This window comes from Xenopus tropicalis, chromosome 6 (assembly GCF_000004195.4).
Source record: "Xenopus tropicalis strain Nigerian chromosome 6, UCB_Xtro_10.0, whole genome shotgun sequence".
Taxonomy (NCBI): domain Eukaryota; kingdom Metazoa; phylum Chordata; class Amphibia; order Anura; family Pipidae; genus Xenopus; species Xenopus tropicalis.
This window is the reverse complement of record NC_030682.2, coordinates 108,599,761-108,618,295: the sequence shown is the minus strand read 5'-3', so window position 1 is coordinate 108,618,295 and position 18,535 is coordinate 108,599,761. Positions and strand designations below refer to the sequence as shown.

The window sequence follows — 18,535 nt, the reverse complement described above, 5'->3', positions numbered from 1 at the left end:
AATACATATATTACACAAACATAGCACCAATGTGAGTATATTACATTTGCAGCCATCTGAGAGACAGTGACCCGTATATACTCTAAGGCACCTCAGCTGGAGGACTGCAGGTCTTACATATCAGATACACATTTCCTCATTATTGGTTTGAAATTTGATCTAAGTTAATCAGAGTTTAAAACATATTACTCTAGCTACAGTAAGAGTGATTTATATCTGTGATTTGTTTGGCCACCTTTACACACTTACGTCACTTGGGTTACCTTTTCTTTTATAATTTATAGTACAGGTATAGGACTCGTTATCAAGAATGCTCGGGACCAAGGGTATTCCAGATAAGGGGTCTTTCCATAATTTGGAACTCCATACCTTAAGTCTACTAAAAAATCAATAAAATATTAATTAAACTCCATAGGATTGTTTTGCATCCAATAAGGATTAATTATATCTTAGTTGGGATCAATTACATGGTACTGTTTTATTTCTACACAGAAATCAGTTTTAAAATTCTGAATTATTTGATTAAAATGGAGTCTATGGGAGACAGGCTTTCCGTAATTTGGAGCTTTCTGGATAACAGGTTTCCAGGGATCCCATACCTATATTACAAATGAAGCACCATAAAAATAAAACTGAATAAAATATTTAAACAAGTTTCCTAAAAAGAATACTTTACCTGTAGGCTTGGGTGGCAGCCAAAATCCAATAATTTTTTTACAACTTGCAAGTGGCCTTTATTAACTGCAATATGAAGAGGTGTCTGTCTGCGCTTGTTCCGTGCATTTAAATCCGCTCCCCCTCTATGCAGCACTTCAACAACAGTGCCTTCATCTCCAAAAGCTGCATGGTGCACTGCCCGATCTCCATCTTTATCCTAAATAATTACAATTTGGTGTCAATACAGAGTACATGCAATGAAATGAACCTCAGTATAAGAACATAGGAAGGTTTTTGTTACTGATCCAAAAATACTCCAGATTTTGATTTTCAACAGCCCACATATATAGACACCAATAGCGGAGTGCAACATAAGCAATTTTGTGGATAATGTCTACATTATAAAGCTACAAAGCCAGAAGAAAAGACACATGTATAGTTGAATCATTAAGTTAACAGTTTAATAGTTATTGGTTAGCAAGTTGGGGATGCACAGAATCCAGAATTTTTGGATTTTAGGATTACAAATCCACCACTATCTCCAAACCCTAATTTGCATTAGGGATGCAACAAATGCAATTTTTTTGGATTCAACCAAACCCATCGTAAAGGATTTGAGCAAATACCGAACTAATTATGCTTCAGAAGGGTTAAATGACGCGGCACACGCAGCATGCAGTGAAAAATTTTCACCTTCCATGTTCATGTGACAAAAAAAAATCACATGATTTTTAGAATTCGGTTTGGCCAGGTGCATGGATTTGGTTGAATCCGAATCCTGACGAACAAGGCAGAATCTTGGCCAAATCCTGGATTCAGTGCATCCCTAATTTGCATATATGCAAAGTAGCAAAATCCTCGCCCGCGAAAATCACAGCATGCAAAAAAAAAAAAAAAATTGCCATCATTAGAAAGCACTTGATCTATTACAAGTGATTTTCAGCCAGATATTGATTGGGCAGGCCTGTCGGAGGGACCCATATATGGGTAGATAAGATAAGAATTGTTTAAAACTGGTAAGGCTGCATTTATTGACCATATCATTCAATTTATATATAGGACAAATCATCAGTGAAGTAGGAAGACGCTATTAAGAAAATCAAGATATTTGTATGAAAATTACTGAAAGTCTAGTCAAAACTTTCACTATGCTAATAACACTGATCAGACTGTGAAAATGGCATTGCACCTTAAAGGAGAACTAAGGCCTAACTAAAGAAATAGGCTAGAAATATTGTACATTATGGTTTGGGCTTCTGTGCAACCCAAGGCAACCACAGCCCTTTAGCAGGGAAGATCTGTGCCCCCAAAGATGCCCCAGTAGCTCCCCGTCTTCTGTTCTGCTGATTCCCTGCACATGCTCTGTGCCGCTGTCACTCACTGAGCTTAGGGACCGAAGCACAATAAACTGTATATATAGAATATAAGAGTATAAGGCTAATTAGTATTTAATTCGGATTTAAATAACATGGCAGCTCTGAAACCATTAAAATTAGCATCAGAATTTAATAACCAGACCCGTAGTATTAGTTTATATGACAGGCCAGTCTCATTTTCTGCTAGATCCTTTGTGACAAACCCTGAGCTCAGCTTCTTAGCAGCTGTTCAGAGCCCACTGAGCATGAGCACTGCCCAGGACAGTTTTAACAGAATACAAGATGAGGAGCTCCTATGACAACTGTAAAGACCTATATCATTGCTACTATAGAGACGTTGAAACTTTTGGCTAGTGAAGTCAGTTTCATATATAAAATACTGCATTTCTAGCCATATTGATTTTTAGGGTTTAGTTCTCCTTTAATGGAACATTCATAGCAGAAAGGGGTAGATAAAATAACTTTCACTATCATAGATGTTGATTATTCTGAGACAATTTGCAATGGATCTTCATTTTTTATATTTTGCAGTTCTTGAATTTTTATTTTTTTTTAAAGTGTCAATAAAATTAAAGCTGTGCAGAGATACTGTTTTTTTTGGCTGCTGGAGTCAAAGCTTTACCAGAAAGGTCTATGTAAATACAACCATAAGCACTCAGAAACGCTGCACTGAGTTCCCTGTCAAAAGATTTGTTGTGTCGGTTTTCCTGTGCCAGTGACATGCAGCTCTCTCCCCTCTCCTCCTCCCTCAAGAATGCTAAGAACTCACTCCCCCCCACTTAGGAATGTGGATCTGAGCCAATCAGCAGGAAGCTGACTCATTGTCTAACTAACTGAGCATGTTCACTTGGTCTGGGTGTCTGGGCAGGAGTGAGGCATTATGGGAACTTTCTTTACAGAGCTCAGAGTTTTTTCTTCCTGTTTGGCTTCTGATCATCTGAACGGGAGAAATATAGAGAGACTTAAGGGCACTACTGAGACAACTGAAGGTATGCCTGCAGCTTGAGATTAACTCTTTATTAGCCTTTCCTTCTCGTTTAAACTATAAAAAATCATAATCTATAACCAACTAAAAAATGGATTAAGATTCATTCTAAAACTAATTTATTTAATATTAAAAGTTAAGTTAATGGTGAACTATTCCTTTAACATACCTTCCAACATTTGTAAATAGGGACACACAGGGCAATGTAATAATTATAACAAACTGTATTTTAGTTTTTAAAGAGATACTGACACCAGAAATTAAACCTTTTTTTACATCTATCATAACATTTTCTGCATAATATTTATAATTTTGCCATAAAAGTATTTGCCTGATGCCTTAACATTACCAATCTGATTCCCCATGTTCCTCTATGAGGGGGCTGCCATATTCGTTCTGCAGGAGCCTGTTAGCACTACAAGCTATAACTGACAGGCCGAGAAGGGACAGTCAAGGTTGGCAAAACAGTCAGGTTTAGGAATTCAAGTAACAATTACTTATAAAAGCAGCCCTATCAGGGAAAAATGATCAACATGACCTATAGGTAACTTTTTATGTAGATTCATATTTTAAAAAGTAGTTTTTTCGCATCAGTATCACTTTAAGTATGACAGGAGATATATTACTGAATGATTCTCTGTATTCTTTCTCAGAATAAACTGTATTTCAGTACACATAGTTCTAATATTTCAAAAAGAGACTTTTTTCCCCAGAGATTTCCTTTGGTATATTATGTCCTAATGCAGACATTTATTCATTCATTCATAGATTTGCACCTTATTACAAATCCGCTTAGACCAACTGACACTAATGCGTATTCCTGCCTCTCTGTCACATGACAGGCAGCGCTGGCTCTTTAAGCCATCATTCCTTAAATATACTTTAATATTCCTTAAATATCGTCATCATTCCTTAAATATACCAAGGCCTCACTTACACACACTTACATACCACTGAAAATGCACTTAAAAAATATTTAAATCACATTTACCAATACAGTTCATTTGCCACTAATCTGGGGGTGTCAGTGGTGGGATAGCACATATGGCTACCCCCTTGTTCTGTTAGTAAACCATGGGAATGGAAGGCATGTAAGTGAAACGCCTATGTGATGCTCACCATAAGGAAAAAAAGCAAATGGCACACAGAGCTATGAACTAGGGAACAAGCCCTTCAAAGTTTTATTGCACAGGTGCAACGTTTCAGGGCAGAATAAACCCTTTGCTTGATAAAGGGGTTATTCTGCCCCGAAATGTTGCACCTCCGCAATAAAACTTTGAAGGGCTTGTTCCCTAGTTCATAGCTCTGTGTGCCATTTGCTTTTTTTCCAAGTTGGTTTTGGGAGGGTGCCGATCCCTCCAGCAGTGTGCACCGGGCGTTTATTACTTTGGAGAGCCAGGGTGTGCGGAGAGGGTCTCTGTTATGCTCACCATAAGGTCAGTAATGCAATGTAACTACAATTTCCAGTGAGATGTACATTTTGAGAGTGTTTCAAACCACAGATTTAACCTAGCAGTGAGTGGAACACTTTATGCCTAATAAATTTATGGGTAAAGAAATCGAGAATGATAATAAATTTTAGCTTTGTCTGCTACACAGGTACACAGAGAAATAAATCATGCAGAGAAATAATGGAGATTTATTTGCAGATTTACAGCAGAGGGTACTTTTGCATATCTACCTGAAGTTGTCCTTTTGCTGCTTACACGACTCAAAGGACAGCAGTGAAGCACTTGGCTTAATCAGGGTAGGATATGGCACTGCGCAAATATTACACAGACCATCAGCGGAAACAGATTTAACCCTTTCTGATATTTGGCCAACACATTGTACGTCATGAGTAGAAAAGAATGTACTGCAGTAAACAAAGCACTGAACAAAAGCATGCGCTTTTATACTTTTTAGCTTTAAAGGAACAGTTCAGAGTAAAAATAAAACTGGGTAAATAGATAAGCCACGCAAAATAAAAAATGTTTCTAATATGGTCAGTTAGTCATGTAATAGTTATGTACAGTCATGCAACTATACATAGTAATGATACACATAGTTGTACATACATAGTTAGCCATAAAAATTAGCAGGGCTGTGGAGTCTGGAGTTGGAGGCAATTTTGGGTACCTGGAGTCGGCAAAAAATGAACCGACTCCGACTCCTACTAAATTTAAATGGGAATAAAAAAAAAAATAAAGCAAGTTTAAATGTCCCAATTCACAAACAGTCATAATTAATTACTTCTCTGCTATAAGAATAAAGCCCAATGCAGAGCTTTAAATGACATGTATGTCTCCTTCCTTTCCTTCAATGAATGTATAAAATACATTAGCATATTAAAAACAGAGGAGTCGGAGTCGTGGAGTCGGAAGTATCAGAAACTGAGGAGTCGGAGTTGTGGAGTCGGAAGTATCAGAAACTGAGGAGTCGGAGACTTTATCTACTGACTTCACAGCCCTGAAAATTAGTCATGTAATCTATAAAGGCTGGAGTGAGCAGATGTCTAAGGCTGTGACACACGGGGAGATTAGTTGCCGCGAGACAAATCATCCTTGTCACAGACCACTAATCTCCCCGAAATGCCATGCCAATGTAAATCGCGGAAGTTGCCTTCAGAGGAAACTTCTGTGACTTCGGCAAATCGAGCCGCCACATTTGCCATCCTACCGGCGATTTACAATCTAGCCAGTGGATGGCATTTCGGGGAGATTAGTCGCCCGCGACAAGAAAGATTTGTCGTACGGCGACTAATCTCCCCGTGTGTGACAGCCCTAACATAACGCTTAAGCTGGCCATACACATTCAGATTTTAGTCTTCTTCTGGTGATCATTTGGATAGCAGTCCTACGTTTAAATGCAACGATCTTAAACTAACATTTCAATTTAAATTGTTGGATAAAGTACTAAAAATAACAAATTGAATGATGTTTTGAATATAAGATAAGAATATCATCAAAAACACAATACATTCACAGACTGGGACATAACAGTTTACTTAGTTTGCTTTTGATCCTGAAGACACAGGTCAGATGGAGAAGCAAACAGTTTTGTCCCATATGCCCCCCTCAAGTCACTGATTGGTTACTGCCTGGTTAGAGAGCTGCAAAGGAGTGCTCAGGCTATTATGTATATACATCTGTTCACTCCAGCCTTTACAGGGTTTGGCTAATTAACAATATTGAAAACATTTTGTATTTTGCACAGCCTATATATTTTACCCAATTGCATTAAAACACAGGACTGTTCCTTTAAGGTTTACCTTTGTATCACCACAATCTCTCAGGGTATGCTCTTTACTCATAAATAGGTTATACCTTGTTGCTTCTGTTCCACATTTGTAGAATGGCAAATAAGCATTGACCCTAAATTTCACCTGAAGATATGGACTAAGCAGACAAAGGCAGGATTGACTGGGAGGATCAGATGTGTAACAAGAATGGTGGCTGAATTTACCAGCAATGTCATTGCCAGAACATATTTAATACTGTCCCTGGCATTAGGTGGATTAGTGGATAATGCTTCACTATACCAAGCATTTGTTGTAGCATTGGGTGCAAGCTGCTGATACAACTACCACGGGTCAATTATAACTCACAATGAACACACTGCAGCATTCGGATTCTTGTGAAAAGTGTTTATTGTGCCAACAAACCAGGTTAGCTAGGCCCATGAAATACCTGGCATTTACTAACTTTCTAATACCATATTAAGAAACTAAAGATGAAAGAGGAACTCTGGCTTCCAAACTAAAATTTGGTCACCTCACACAAAACCCCTAATATACATATCACTGTAACCTGTTCCTTTAAAAGGTATTAATAAATACTATTAAACTAAAATCCAGCTGCAAAACAGTTGTTTTCTTTCTGCATCATTTGATGTTACAAATTGGAACAACTTCTCTAAAGGATATTTAGACTAAAACAATGCATCCTGTATGTGTCACAACACATTTATCTAACTAATTTTAAATGCAACTAAATGGATCTTTGGTGTTGCATTTGTGTTCAAAAGGCATCTCTCTATTTTATTCTACTATGTATACTGCAAGTGCAAAAAAAACATGTTTTAAATAACACAGAAACTTGGCTGCAACAAAATGCAATTCTGACAGGCATGCTCTTGAGAGTAAAATGGTTACTGCAGAAAATGTTTTATAGGAAAAATGGTGCTGCTAGATACATAAGATATGCACAGACCCACAGCCATTTACACAACAGTTTACATGTCCTCCACCTTGTTTTTTTTCTATTTAACCTCTTTTCCTACTCCTCCTCTTTCTTTGTATGCATCTGGCAGTCCTTTCTTTCTTATGGATTTCTCTCACTATCTTCTGTTCTCGCCCAAGGAGATATTCTTATTATGCTTTATTAACAAGTTTGCTCTTTCTTTCCCCTTTTCCATACACTTCCACTTCTAACCAATACCTACCCCTGTACACTTGAGATTTCTTTTTCCCTATTTTAATTAATCTCCCATTTGTCTCTCTTACCTTTCCTTTTCTTCATTTTTGCTCTGCACATTTGTTACATTCACTATTTTATTCTTCTCAATAATACTCTGAAACCATACATTCACCATGTTATTGTCCCTTTCTTCTCTCAGCTTATCGCTATCCAATACTCCAAGACCATACATTCACCATTTTATTGTCCCATCTTTCTCTCAGCTTCTCACTATCTAATACTCTGAGACCATATATTCACTAAGTTATTGTCCCTTCCTTCTCTCAGCTTCCAGCTATCTAATACTCTGAGACAAAAATATTCACCTTTTTATTGTCCCTTCTTTCTCTCAGCTTCTCACTATCTAATACTCCAAGACCATTTTATCCCCTTTTAATTCTACCTTCACAATCTCCTTTTTCCAAGCATTTCCCAAACTACTTCTGTTTATATGCTTCTCAATTTCTCTTCCACTGTCCCATTTGCCTTCCATTTCTTTAGTCCTTTATACTCCTCCCCCTTGCTATCTGCCTCCTCTGTATTTCTAAACTATCCCCCCCCCCCAATATTGGCCCTCAGCCTCTTCCTTCTGGTATAGCTTGCTGGGATAAGTATATGACAAAGGCTGACCTCTGTATGGTTAAAACAGGGCACATTACAAGACACAAGGAGTTACCTCTTTGAGCACCTGGTGACTGGGAAACAGGTGATATATAAAGGCAGATGCGGTTGAGAGGAAAGGAGAAAGTGCAAAGAATCCTGTACCTATAATGGCCATGTGTGCATAAGCCTCTCCTAACTATACCGTGTATTGTGCCTGCCTTTTAGTGACATCATGTGTACATGGAATTGTGGGATTTGGAGGATGCAGGCAGGCTGACAGTCGACTACTATTACATATTTTTTTCTCAAAGTAGTTAGCCAACAAGAAAACAGGGGCCTAGGCTTAGGTAACTGTTCTGAACCATATTATTACATTAAGAATCATGAAAATTGTGCATATATAACGGATGTATAATGCAAAGTTGCTTGAAATTATGTTTATTTTTCAAAAAGCTAAAGTTTACACTTAAGAAATACAAAGAGGTATGGCTAGCAATCACCCTAAAAACCACCACCTATTACTAGCCGTTTATGCTATGTGAACCAGATGTACTCCATCCTCACTCATCTCTCCCCTGAGCATCTATGTGCCACATTATTTGCTTATATCATTTTCCTTTAAGTGCAAAGATGTTTCACTATATATAGCTATGACCAGCTTGTTTTAAATCATCATGATTCATCTAATCAAAACTTGGAAAGTAATAAAGCAAGATGGGAAGAAACCTGATGCTTTTAAATTATGGTATAAAAGAATTTAATGTGTTTACAAAAGAAAGCCCAAAAATAAATTAAACTTAAATGAGAGAGTTATGATTCATACCATAGACACACCATGTTATGAGAAACAAAAAGCAATGTGATGGATAGATACAATAGCAGCAATGAAAGCAACTCTACCAACGATTAGCCGCTGAATCTGAGTCCTTATCTTGTCACCACAAACCAACTGTCAAGGTGTCAATTTTTTTTATATGCTGCAATTAATTGATCTGATCTTTTGTGGTGGATCCTGTATTCAGCTAAATTATAAAAATGTGGGTTTGGTGCAACCCTATCTATTATCATTAGTGCTCAGCCTCTTTTCAACTAAAATATAATCTGGTTTTCAACAGAAACAGCAAAAAAAAAAAAAAAAAAAAAAACTCTTGGATTAAATTTTTTATTTGTATTTTATTGGCTCTTCAGGCCCTTCACCATGACATCCTAAATGCTGCCCATCTGCTATAGAAATGAAGGCCTAGCAACCAGGTAGTTTAAATTCCAAGAATTAAATCTATGAACATTTAAAAAAAAAAAAAAAAAAAAAAGAAGAACAAAAAAGGAAGACCAAGCGCAAATTGTTTCAGAATACCACTTCCTGCACAAGTTAAAAAAAAATATTTTAAGGTGAACTGCCCCATTAATTAGTCAAGGTGAGTTTATATCTATAAAGAGGATCTAAACAAAAAAAATACTTCATATTTACATTAGTTTTCTATTTTTAGCTGTCTGACAAATTTATATTTTTAGACTGTTAATACCAGGATTTTGGCTCAAATGTTAGTTGGCAACGGCAGGGTTAATTAAATACAGGAAATACATAGACAGTGCATAGACAAGTTACGCTTGCTGACACTCTGGGCCTTCAAACAGATGTTCAGGCAAGCCTACCTACCAGTATAAAACTATTAATATCTTAGAAAAAGAATGTAAAAGTAAAAAGTATTTACAGAATGTAAATACTGTAAAAATACTGTAAAAGTATTCTGTGGATCATTGTATAAGTTTATAATCTTTAATCTAATAAATGTTTTCAATTAACAGCATTAGAAACACAATGCAAAGTCACAATAAAACTAAAGTAAAAACAGTAAAAAGTGTTGCATATATCTTACCTCAGCTTCTACATCTACACTGTGCTTTAGAAGCAATTTCAAGATATCTACATGTCCATTCTGGCTGGCAGCTTGCATTGCTGTGTGTCCAGCGCATTGTCCATTTACCTAAATATAAAACACTTTGTTATAGAAGAGAAATACTAAACACAAATGAAATACAAATCTGCAACTCAATGGAACTGTTTGTTCCTTGTAAAATAATTTTGTCACTCGATATCCCCTTTGAGACTATGTTATACAAAATGATCTCAGGCGCAATGCACAACAACAAAGCTCCTGAAACCTCAAGCCCACTAGAAATCACAGAAAAGTGCCTGCCTGGAAACTTGAACTGACTAATTTTCAGGTAAAAGACAATCTATTCCTGAGAAGTGTCAAATGTAGCCAGAAAGCGAGAGCAACTAAGGGGGATAGACATGATGTAACTGCAATCATGTCCAGTTCTCATCAAGTTTTTCATATTACAGAGAGATGCTGTAATACTAAGTACAATTATACTATACTAGTATAAGTAGGCACTAATGCCATCTAAAATGCTTGTCTGTAGATTACATTAAACAATCAAATGTATAAGTTTGCATATAAAGGTATGTAAAAATTATGGGTACCAAAAGTTGCTGCCTTTTTACCTGTAATATGCTGCTCTTTTAACATTATACAGAAAACATTTAAAGCAAAGAAAAAATCTCACATCTACATCCTGTCTTTTCAGCAAGTCCTCCACTTTAGCCACATCTCCATTTGCAGCAGCTTTCACCAGCTCCTCATTAAGGTCGCCTGATTCCTGAGTCTCAAACAATTTCTTCAATAGCTGTGACAGTCTTTCTACAAGTTTAAAAGAAAGGTTATAGTCCTAGTACACAATCATATATGGTACAGGCATTAGATCAATTATCCGGAATGCTTGGGACCTGGGTTTTTCCAAATAAGGGATCTTTCTGCAATTCAGATAATACCAAATGCCATTTAAACATTAAATAAACCCAATAATGTTGTTTTGTCACCAATATGGATTCATGCAGCTTAGTTACCATCAACTACAGAATACAGTTTATCATTGCAGAGTAGAATTTTTAAAATGTAGAATAATTTGCTTCAAATGCACTCCTTCCGTAATTCAGAAAATTCTGAATAGCAGGTCTCCAAAAAGGGTTAACACAAGAGAATTTATACAGGTACCTTCATTTTTATTTTCTCTATGGGATTGCCTAATACTGTATTAAAAGCTACTTATTTTCCTTTGCTTTACTTAATTTATTGTTCAAAGATTCTGTGAAAGTATTAGGTTTGTAATTTTACAGGGCCAGTAACAGCATAACATTACAAATACACAAGAAAAGGTTTTATCCTATAAGTGTGAGGCATGAATGATATACGATATTTAAGTAGTAACATTCCTGGTGGGTGGGGTCCCGTATCGGAGCATTTATTTAAACCTTTCCATGGTTTTTTATATTTTTGATTTTCCTGATCCTTTAAAGAAGACAAAAATTATGTAATTTCATGGGCTGTGGTTGCCATGGGCTGGTACAGAACCCCAAAACATAGGGGCATATTTATCAAAGTACGAATTTCGGATATTAAAAAGCACAATACAAAAGATTTGGATTAAATCAGATACTTTCTGATGTGCGCTTAAAGTACGAAAATTTCGGATCATGGTCGTACGAAAATATCGTGGTACGATCCAAATGTTCTGAAATTTTCGTATCCGAACGATCGTAAGAGGTGCGAAAAACATTTTGACTTTGAAACTTCTGTGCATGTTTTTGGAAGCCTCCCATAGGACTCAATGGCACTCTGCAGCTCCAACCTGGCCCAAGGAAAGTCTCCCATAGGGCTCAATGGCACTCTGCAGCTCCAACCTGGCCCAAGGAAAGTCTCCCATAGGGCTCAATGGCACTCTGCAGCTCCAACCCGGCCCAAGGAAAGTCTCCCATAGGGCTCAATGGCACTCTGCAGCTCCAACCCGGCCCAAGGAAAGCCTCCCATAGGGCTCAATGGCACTCTGCAGCTCCAACCTGGCCCAAGGAAAGTCTCCCATAGGGCTCAATGGCACTCTGCAGCTCCAACCTGGCCCAAGGAAAGCCTCCCATAGGACTCAATGGCACTCTGCAGCTCCAACCTGGCCCAAGGAAAGTCTCCCATAGGGCTCAATGGCACTCTGCAGCTCCAACCTGGCCCAAGGAAAGTCACAATACCGAAGCTTGAATGAATTCCGAAACTTTCGTACTAGTTGCAACAAATATGATTTTGTCACACAAATTGTCGCAAAGTCCGAAAAAGTCATACACTGATGAATGTGCCCCATAATGTACAACATTTCCAGCCTTTAGTAAGGCTTTTGTTCTCCTTTAGCACCATAGACTGTTTTTAGACTTGTATAGTGTCCCATTAAGCTAGATAAAGTAACAAACCATCATATCAGTGAATATTCTTAAGGTCACATAGTAGTAATACATTTTATTTATAAACAAGCTTAGCCTTACAGCTTTTTGTTTCTACTAATTACCTAGTCCATTTTAACTGGTGAACATTGCTGTGGGATGGATATGCAAATATATATGCCAAGAAAAGTAACTGACTAGTGAAACAAATTGTTTTAGACACCAAAAATGAAAATAAAACATACCCTTGACTTATTTGTATGCTTTGCATCCAATATCATGTGGGTATTGCTAGAGATTCATAAAAAAAATTTAAAACTAACTTACCACCAGTGGCATTACTAATGGCTGATCCCACAGAAGCAACTCTTGAAACAGCAGCTGGATTATATGTCCAAGATGTCCCACAAACTTCAACTTTCAAATCGTTGTCTGAATAAATCTGTTGTACTCTGCCAACTTTACCTAGAGTCTAATTAAAAAATAAAATAAAAATATTTATGGTTAAGCAAGAGAATATTCATGACAGGAATTAAATAGACTTTAAAACCTAAAAATTATCGTAGAGGAATATTGTCAGACAGAGCCCAATGGCCTGATTCAAACCACATTCACAGGTATGGTAATATTAAGACCTAATTAAAGTCACTGTTTTCTTACATATATAAACAGAAAGGGCAATTTCAGCCAGTTCTGAATTACATGTCAAGATGATGGTTATAGGATACATATCCAGCTAAATTATGTGTGACTTTAGAAAACCGAATATATAGAAATGCTTTGCCCTCATTAAAAGGTGCTTAAAAGAGAGTCACTGGGGACGAGCCAATTGGCAAATACAGTGTCTATAATCACAGATTTTTTTTTTCTGGGCCACCTTGCCAGCTGGGATTCTTTACCACAAAGTGAGCCACTAGTACCACCTTCACTTGCCTGCTACCAGATGTCAAACCGTGTGTGTGTGTGTGTGCGCGCTGACAGGACACAGTCATGTGTGGTGTACCACTTCTCTCAGACAGGCTAATCCCATGCATATAAGTGCACACACAAAGGGGAAGGCAAAGAATTGGCTGAGATGGTGTGCTGTGTGTGTATTAGATTTAGATTAATACTGCCACAAAGCACCGCTATGCAGATCTTGAAAACATGCTCCCAAACAACCCAACTTTGGTTCCACTAGCATTTTTCCCCCATTCTAGTGTAGTGTACATGTTTAAACCATTATCTGCACAAGTTTGGTGCACACCTCCAGGGATCCTCAACATCAATAGGTGCAGGTGTGCAGAAGAGGCATGATGCATGTCTGTACAAGTATGGGACCACAAAAAAAGCAAATGGCACTCAGGGCTATAAACAAGGGAAAAACCCTTAAAATTTTATTGCGGAGGTGCAACGTTTCGGGGCGACAGTAGTTATGCTTGAGGTAAATAAATCGCTAGTTAATAAGGATCTAAATGCGTTTAGGAATGCTTCAAATGTTTCCCATGCAGAAAGACAGGCTATTAAATCATTACAGCATAATGCATCTATTATTGTTATGAGAGCAGATAAAGGCGGGGGTACTGTAGTTCTAAACAAAAATGACTATGAAGGGGAGGCTTTACGCCAGTTGGGAAATCAGTCACATTATCGTAAATTAAATGGTGATCCAACTTTTAAGTTTAAAAATGAATTGAATATTTTTCTTAATGCTGCGGTTATGGAGGGAGTTATTACGGAAGAACTTTACCAACTAATTTATTTACAGTATTCTAAGGTACCTAATATTTATTTTCTACCTAAAATCCATAAAAGCCTAGATAACCCGCCAGGCAGACCAATTGTGTCTAACGTTGGTTCACTATGGCAACCTCCTGCTATATTAATTGACATGCACTTACAGGAATTGTTACCTGATTTAGAACCTTCTTTAAAGGATACTACTGACTTCTTGAATAGACTAAATAATGTTAATATCCCTGAAGGAGAGTTTGTACTCTGCTCACTGGATGTTAAAGACCTCTTTACCTCTATTCCACATATGGAAGGGATAGAGTGTATACGGCACTATTTAACAAAAGCCAATTTGCAAATGTATAAAGTAAACTTTTTATGTGATCTATTAGAGATAATTACTTTAGATTTAATGATGAATATTTTTTACAACTACAAGGCTGTGCCATGGGTGCTAATATGGCACCTGCCTATGCCAATATTTTTATGGATAATTTTGAAAAAACCTATATCTTCTCTAATGCATCATATCAGCCATTTATACATAGTTATATGCGTTATATGGACGATACTTTTTTCCTTTGGACAGGGACTACAGACCTATTGAATGAATTTTTGATTTATTTAAACAGCGTCCACACTACTATAAAATTTACTTTAGAGATTGGGTCAACCGAGATACATTTTTTGGATGTATTGGTAAGAGTGATTAACTCTAATTTTGTTACCTCAGTATATAGGAAACCTACAGATAAAAATAATTTACTACGGCCTACGAGTTTTCATCCTCAGGGGCTATTTAGGGGGCTCCCAAAAAGCCAATTTATGCGTATAAAGCGCATTGCATCAACTGCGGAAGTGTATGAGGATGAATCTTTAAAAATGATGGAAAAATTTGTGGAAAAAGGGTACTGTCAATCAAAATTAAGGGAGGTAAAAAGTGAGGTTGGGCTAATTCCACGTAATGAGGCTTTGAAAATTAAAAGTAAAACAACTGATAAAGTTAAGCGTATACCCTTTATTACATCATATGATATTAATGCTAAAATTCGACGGAATATTATCCTAAAACATTGGGGTATCTTGGCCACTGACCCAAAGTATGGCCATTTGTTTAAATTACCTCCAATCTTTTCATACATGAGAGGAAAAAATATAGGGGAATTGATAAAATACCGGTCAAGTCCAAATCAAGGTATTACAACTACCGCAACAAAGGGTACCTTTCCATGTAGGAATTGTGGCCATTGCAACGGTATCATTGCCGGATCTGCGGTTACACATCCACAAAATGGCACTAGACATGAATTGGGCGGCTTCTATACGTGTGATAGTAAAGACGTCATATATTGTGTCAAATGCCCGTGTGGACTGGCCTATGTAGGTCAGACGTCGAGGCCTATTAAAATAAGACTTAACGAACACAAATCCACCATAAGGAACTATAAACCTCCGCCTCAGTCTATCCAGAAAGTATTATATACTGATAAAAGTAAGGAGAAAGAAAAAAAGAGGGAAACTTTATTATATATATTATTATATATTTCTTTACACATGGCCACCAGGTGGCACAAGTCAGGTGGCAGATTCTAGAAAAAATACATGTTAGACAGGGCCAAGACAAAAAGAAGCTGTTATCTCAGAGAGAATGTTATTGGATTTGGCTTTTACAATCTCGCCATCCTAAGGGGTTAAATGATGAATTTAACATGGCCTGTTTTTTATAAATATTATATGTTCTCTCAACTTTGTTTTTATAGATAAATGTTAACTGAGTACATCAGGGATAGATATTCTTCTCCTTCTTGTTGGGGTAAGATATTCTGTTCCTTTAATTTGTACTGTTAAGGAATTTGCTACATGGTTTTAATTGATACATAGTGGACTCAGATTTTTGACACTTTGTATTTTATTTTCTTAAGGGCTTCCTACTGGGATATATTGTTGCTATTCGGCTATAACACTGGACTAGAACACACAGAAAGAATTATATAGTATGCAAAAAATTTGTTGTATGCTTTAACGTAATAATATGGTTTTAATATACACCTTGCACTTTATGAGATGAATTAACTAATGTTGAATGTATATTACATATGAAGCACTGTTTTTATATCATGTTATTGTGCTTATTTAATTTACCAATTAACTTGGGGGAGTGGTCACTGCATATGTATAAATTGCACCTGCCTTCACTGATTTGTATGCTTGATAAAGGGGTCACGTCGCCCCGAAACGTTGCACCTCCGCAATAAAATTTTAAGGGTTTTTCCCTTGTTTATAGCCCTGAGTGCCATTTGCTTTTTTTGTGGTTGTACTGGTTTTGGAGGGTGCCGATCCCTCCAGCAGTGTGCACCGGGCATATAATCTTGGAGTACTAGGGTGTGCGGATAAGGTCTCTGTAGTACTGTACAAGTATGGGACCCATTATCCAGAATGCTCAGGACCTGGGGATAAGGGGTCTTTCCGTAATTCAGATCTCCTACCTTAAGTCTATTAAAAAAATAATTTAAACATTAAATAAACTTGATAGGATTGTTTTGGCTCCAATAAGCATTAATTATATCTTTGCTGGGATCAAGTACAAGGTACTTTTTTATTATTACAGAGAAAAAGGAAACCATTTTAAAAAATGTGAATTCTTTGATTAAAATAGAGTCTATGGGAGATGGCCTTTCCGTAATTCGGAACTTTCTGGAAAATGGGTTTCCGGATAAGGGGTACAATACCTGTACCTTCATTAGTTGTGGCAATATGCACTCTCCATAGCATTTAATTTAGAGACCCCACAGTGTTGTGTGTGTATATAATGTACTGTGCAACCATTTGTCACAGTATTACCATGAATATCCAAGCTGGAGCTGCCGTGTTGCTTGCACCGATTTATGTAAATCTAAAAATTTGTAACCACTACCATTCAAATTCCATTTCTTCCTGTTTATACAATTTAAAGAGCTACATATGACTCAAATCACTGATTGCATAAAATTGCAGGACTGCAACTTATGGGTTCAATGCCTGGTGAATTCACCTTTGTCAACTTCCTATATTGGGCTACACACACAGGGGTTAATGTAATAACAGAGCCAAAAAAATGTACAAAAGTCTAGCTACCCATTGTAGACAATAAGCAGAATTCAGGGGTCAACCACAGTTTGATTAAAGAAAGCAAACACTGTGATAAGAGGTTATTGGCTAGCACACCTAGGTAAATACGACACCTACTTTACATTCCTTTATGTCCTCTGTTGCTACACCAAACGTAGAGAAGCCCAGTGGCAAAGAGGCCAATTTTACCTAAACTACCCTATGTACAGCACTGTATGCATTTCTAGCACTCAACATATTAGCTGTCCAACCCCCCTTTGTGAGGCCCCCCACCTGTCTTGGCTGTTTTGTGTAAGATTTAAATGGTATCAGTACTGTGATTACCTGGCCCCCTGCATGGTTCACACCTCAGATTCAGGCTGTAAACCATCTGTATTGTTTAAATATGTAATCCCCTGTGTTCTTCACACCTTTTAATCCCTATATTGTTCACCCTCTGCATTGTTCACACCTCAGGCTCAGACCTGTTCACACCTCATACAGACTGTAGGAGCAGTAGAAACCCACAAATAAACCCTGCACAGTACAAAAAGAACATATACTGAGGTGGAACTGCAATTAAAAAGTTTAAATATATAGTTATTGTGCAGACTGTAGGAGCAGTGCCAGCATTGTGTCACTGTATGCTGCCTGTGTGTTCCATACTCTGCCTGGCCTACCCTGTCTATGTGTGCCTTACTCTGCCTGCCCTATGCTGCCTGTGTGTGCCATACATACAGGCAGCATAGGGCAGGCAGAGTATGGCACACACAGGCAGGGTAGGGCAGGCAGAGTATGGCATACAGGCAGCAAAGGGCAGGCAGAGTATGGAACACACAGGCAGTGTAGGGAAGGCAGAGTATGGCAGGTTTTTGCTGTACTGCGACCATTAATATGGGTATGGTCATGTGATAATATGGTTGTGGTTTCAAGTGGGTGTGGTTTAAAAAAGAGGAGTGGTCAAAACTGGCTTCCATTATCGGCCCTCCACCATGTAGGCCGGAAAAAATCCGGCCCTCGGTACCACAGAAGTTGGACAGCACTGTATTAGCATATCCACTCAGGACAGATTCTGAGAACTGTAGTAGCACATCAAATAAGACCAAACCTGAATTAATGTACTTACTGGTAGCATAGCTTCAGCCCATTCACCATGGCCTCTTTGAAGAAGTTTTATTCTCTCTAAGTCATAACATATTTGCACAAGATCACCCACTTGAAAAGGTGATGTCCCACCTTCTGCACCTTGAGCAGCATCGCCACTGCGAACAACATTTGCCTTGGTGAGAACAGCTGGATTAAATGTCCACCTGTAAAAAAAATGTCATAACACATTATACACTGTAGACCCGCAAATGACTTTTTTAAAGAGCAAATTTATTGAAATTTACTGAAGGATGCCTGGAGTCAT

The 18,535-nt window shown here is 37.6% G+C and overlaps 1 protein-coding gene across 1 annotated transcript in view; it reads right to left on the bottom strand.

Annotated features, from left to right (window-relative positions):
- The window catches only part of mib1 (mindbomb E3 ubiquitin protein ligase 1), a 62,449-nt gene that overhangs the window by 28,117 nt on the left and 15,797 nt on the right, over positions 1-18,535 (bottom strand). Inside the window, 5 exon segments of the mRNA NM_001129935.1 lie at positions 677-874; positions 9,935-10,042; positions 10,629-10,762; positions 12,652-12,796; positions 18,251-18,434. Of these exon segments, the coding sequence (NP_001123407.1) occupies positions 677-874; positions 9,935-10,042; positions 10,629-10,762; positions 12,652-12,796; positions 18,251-18,434 (769 nt within the window).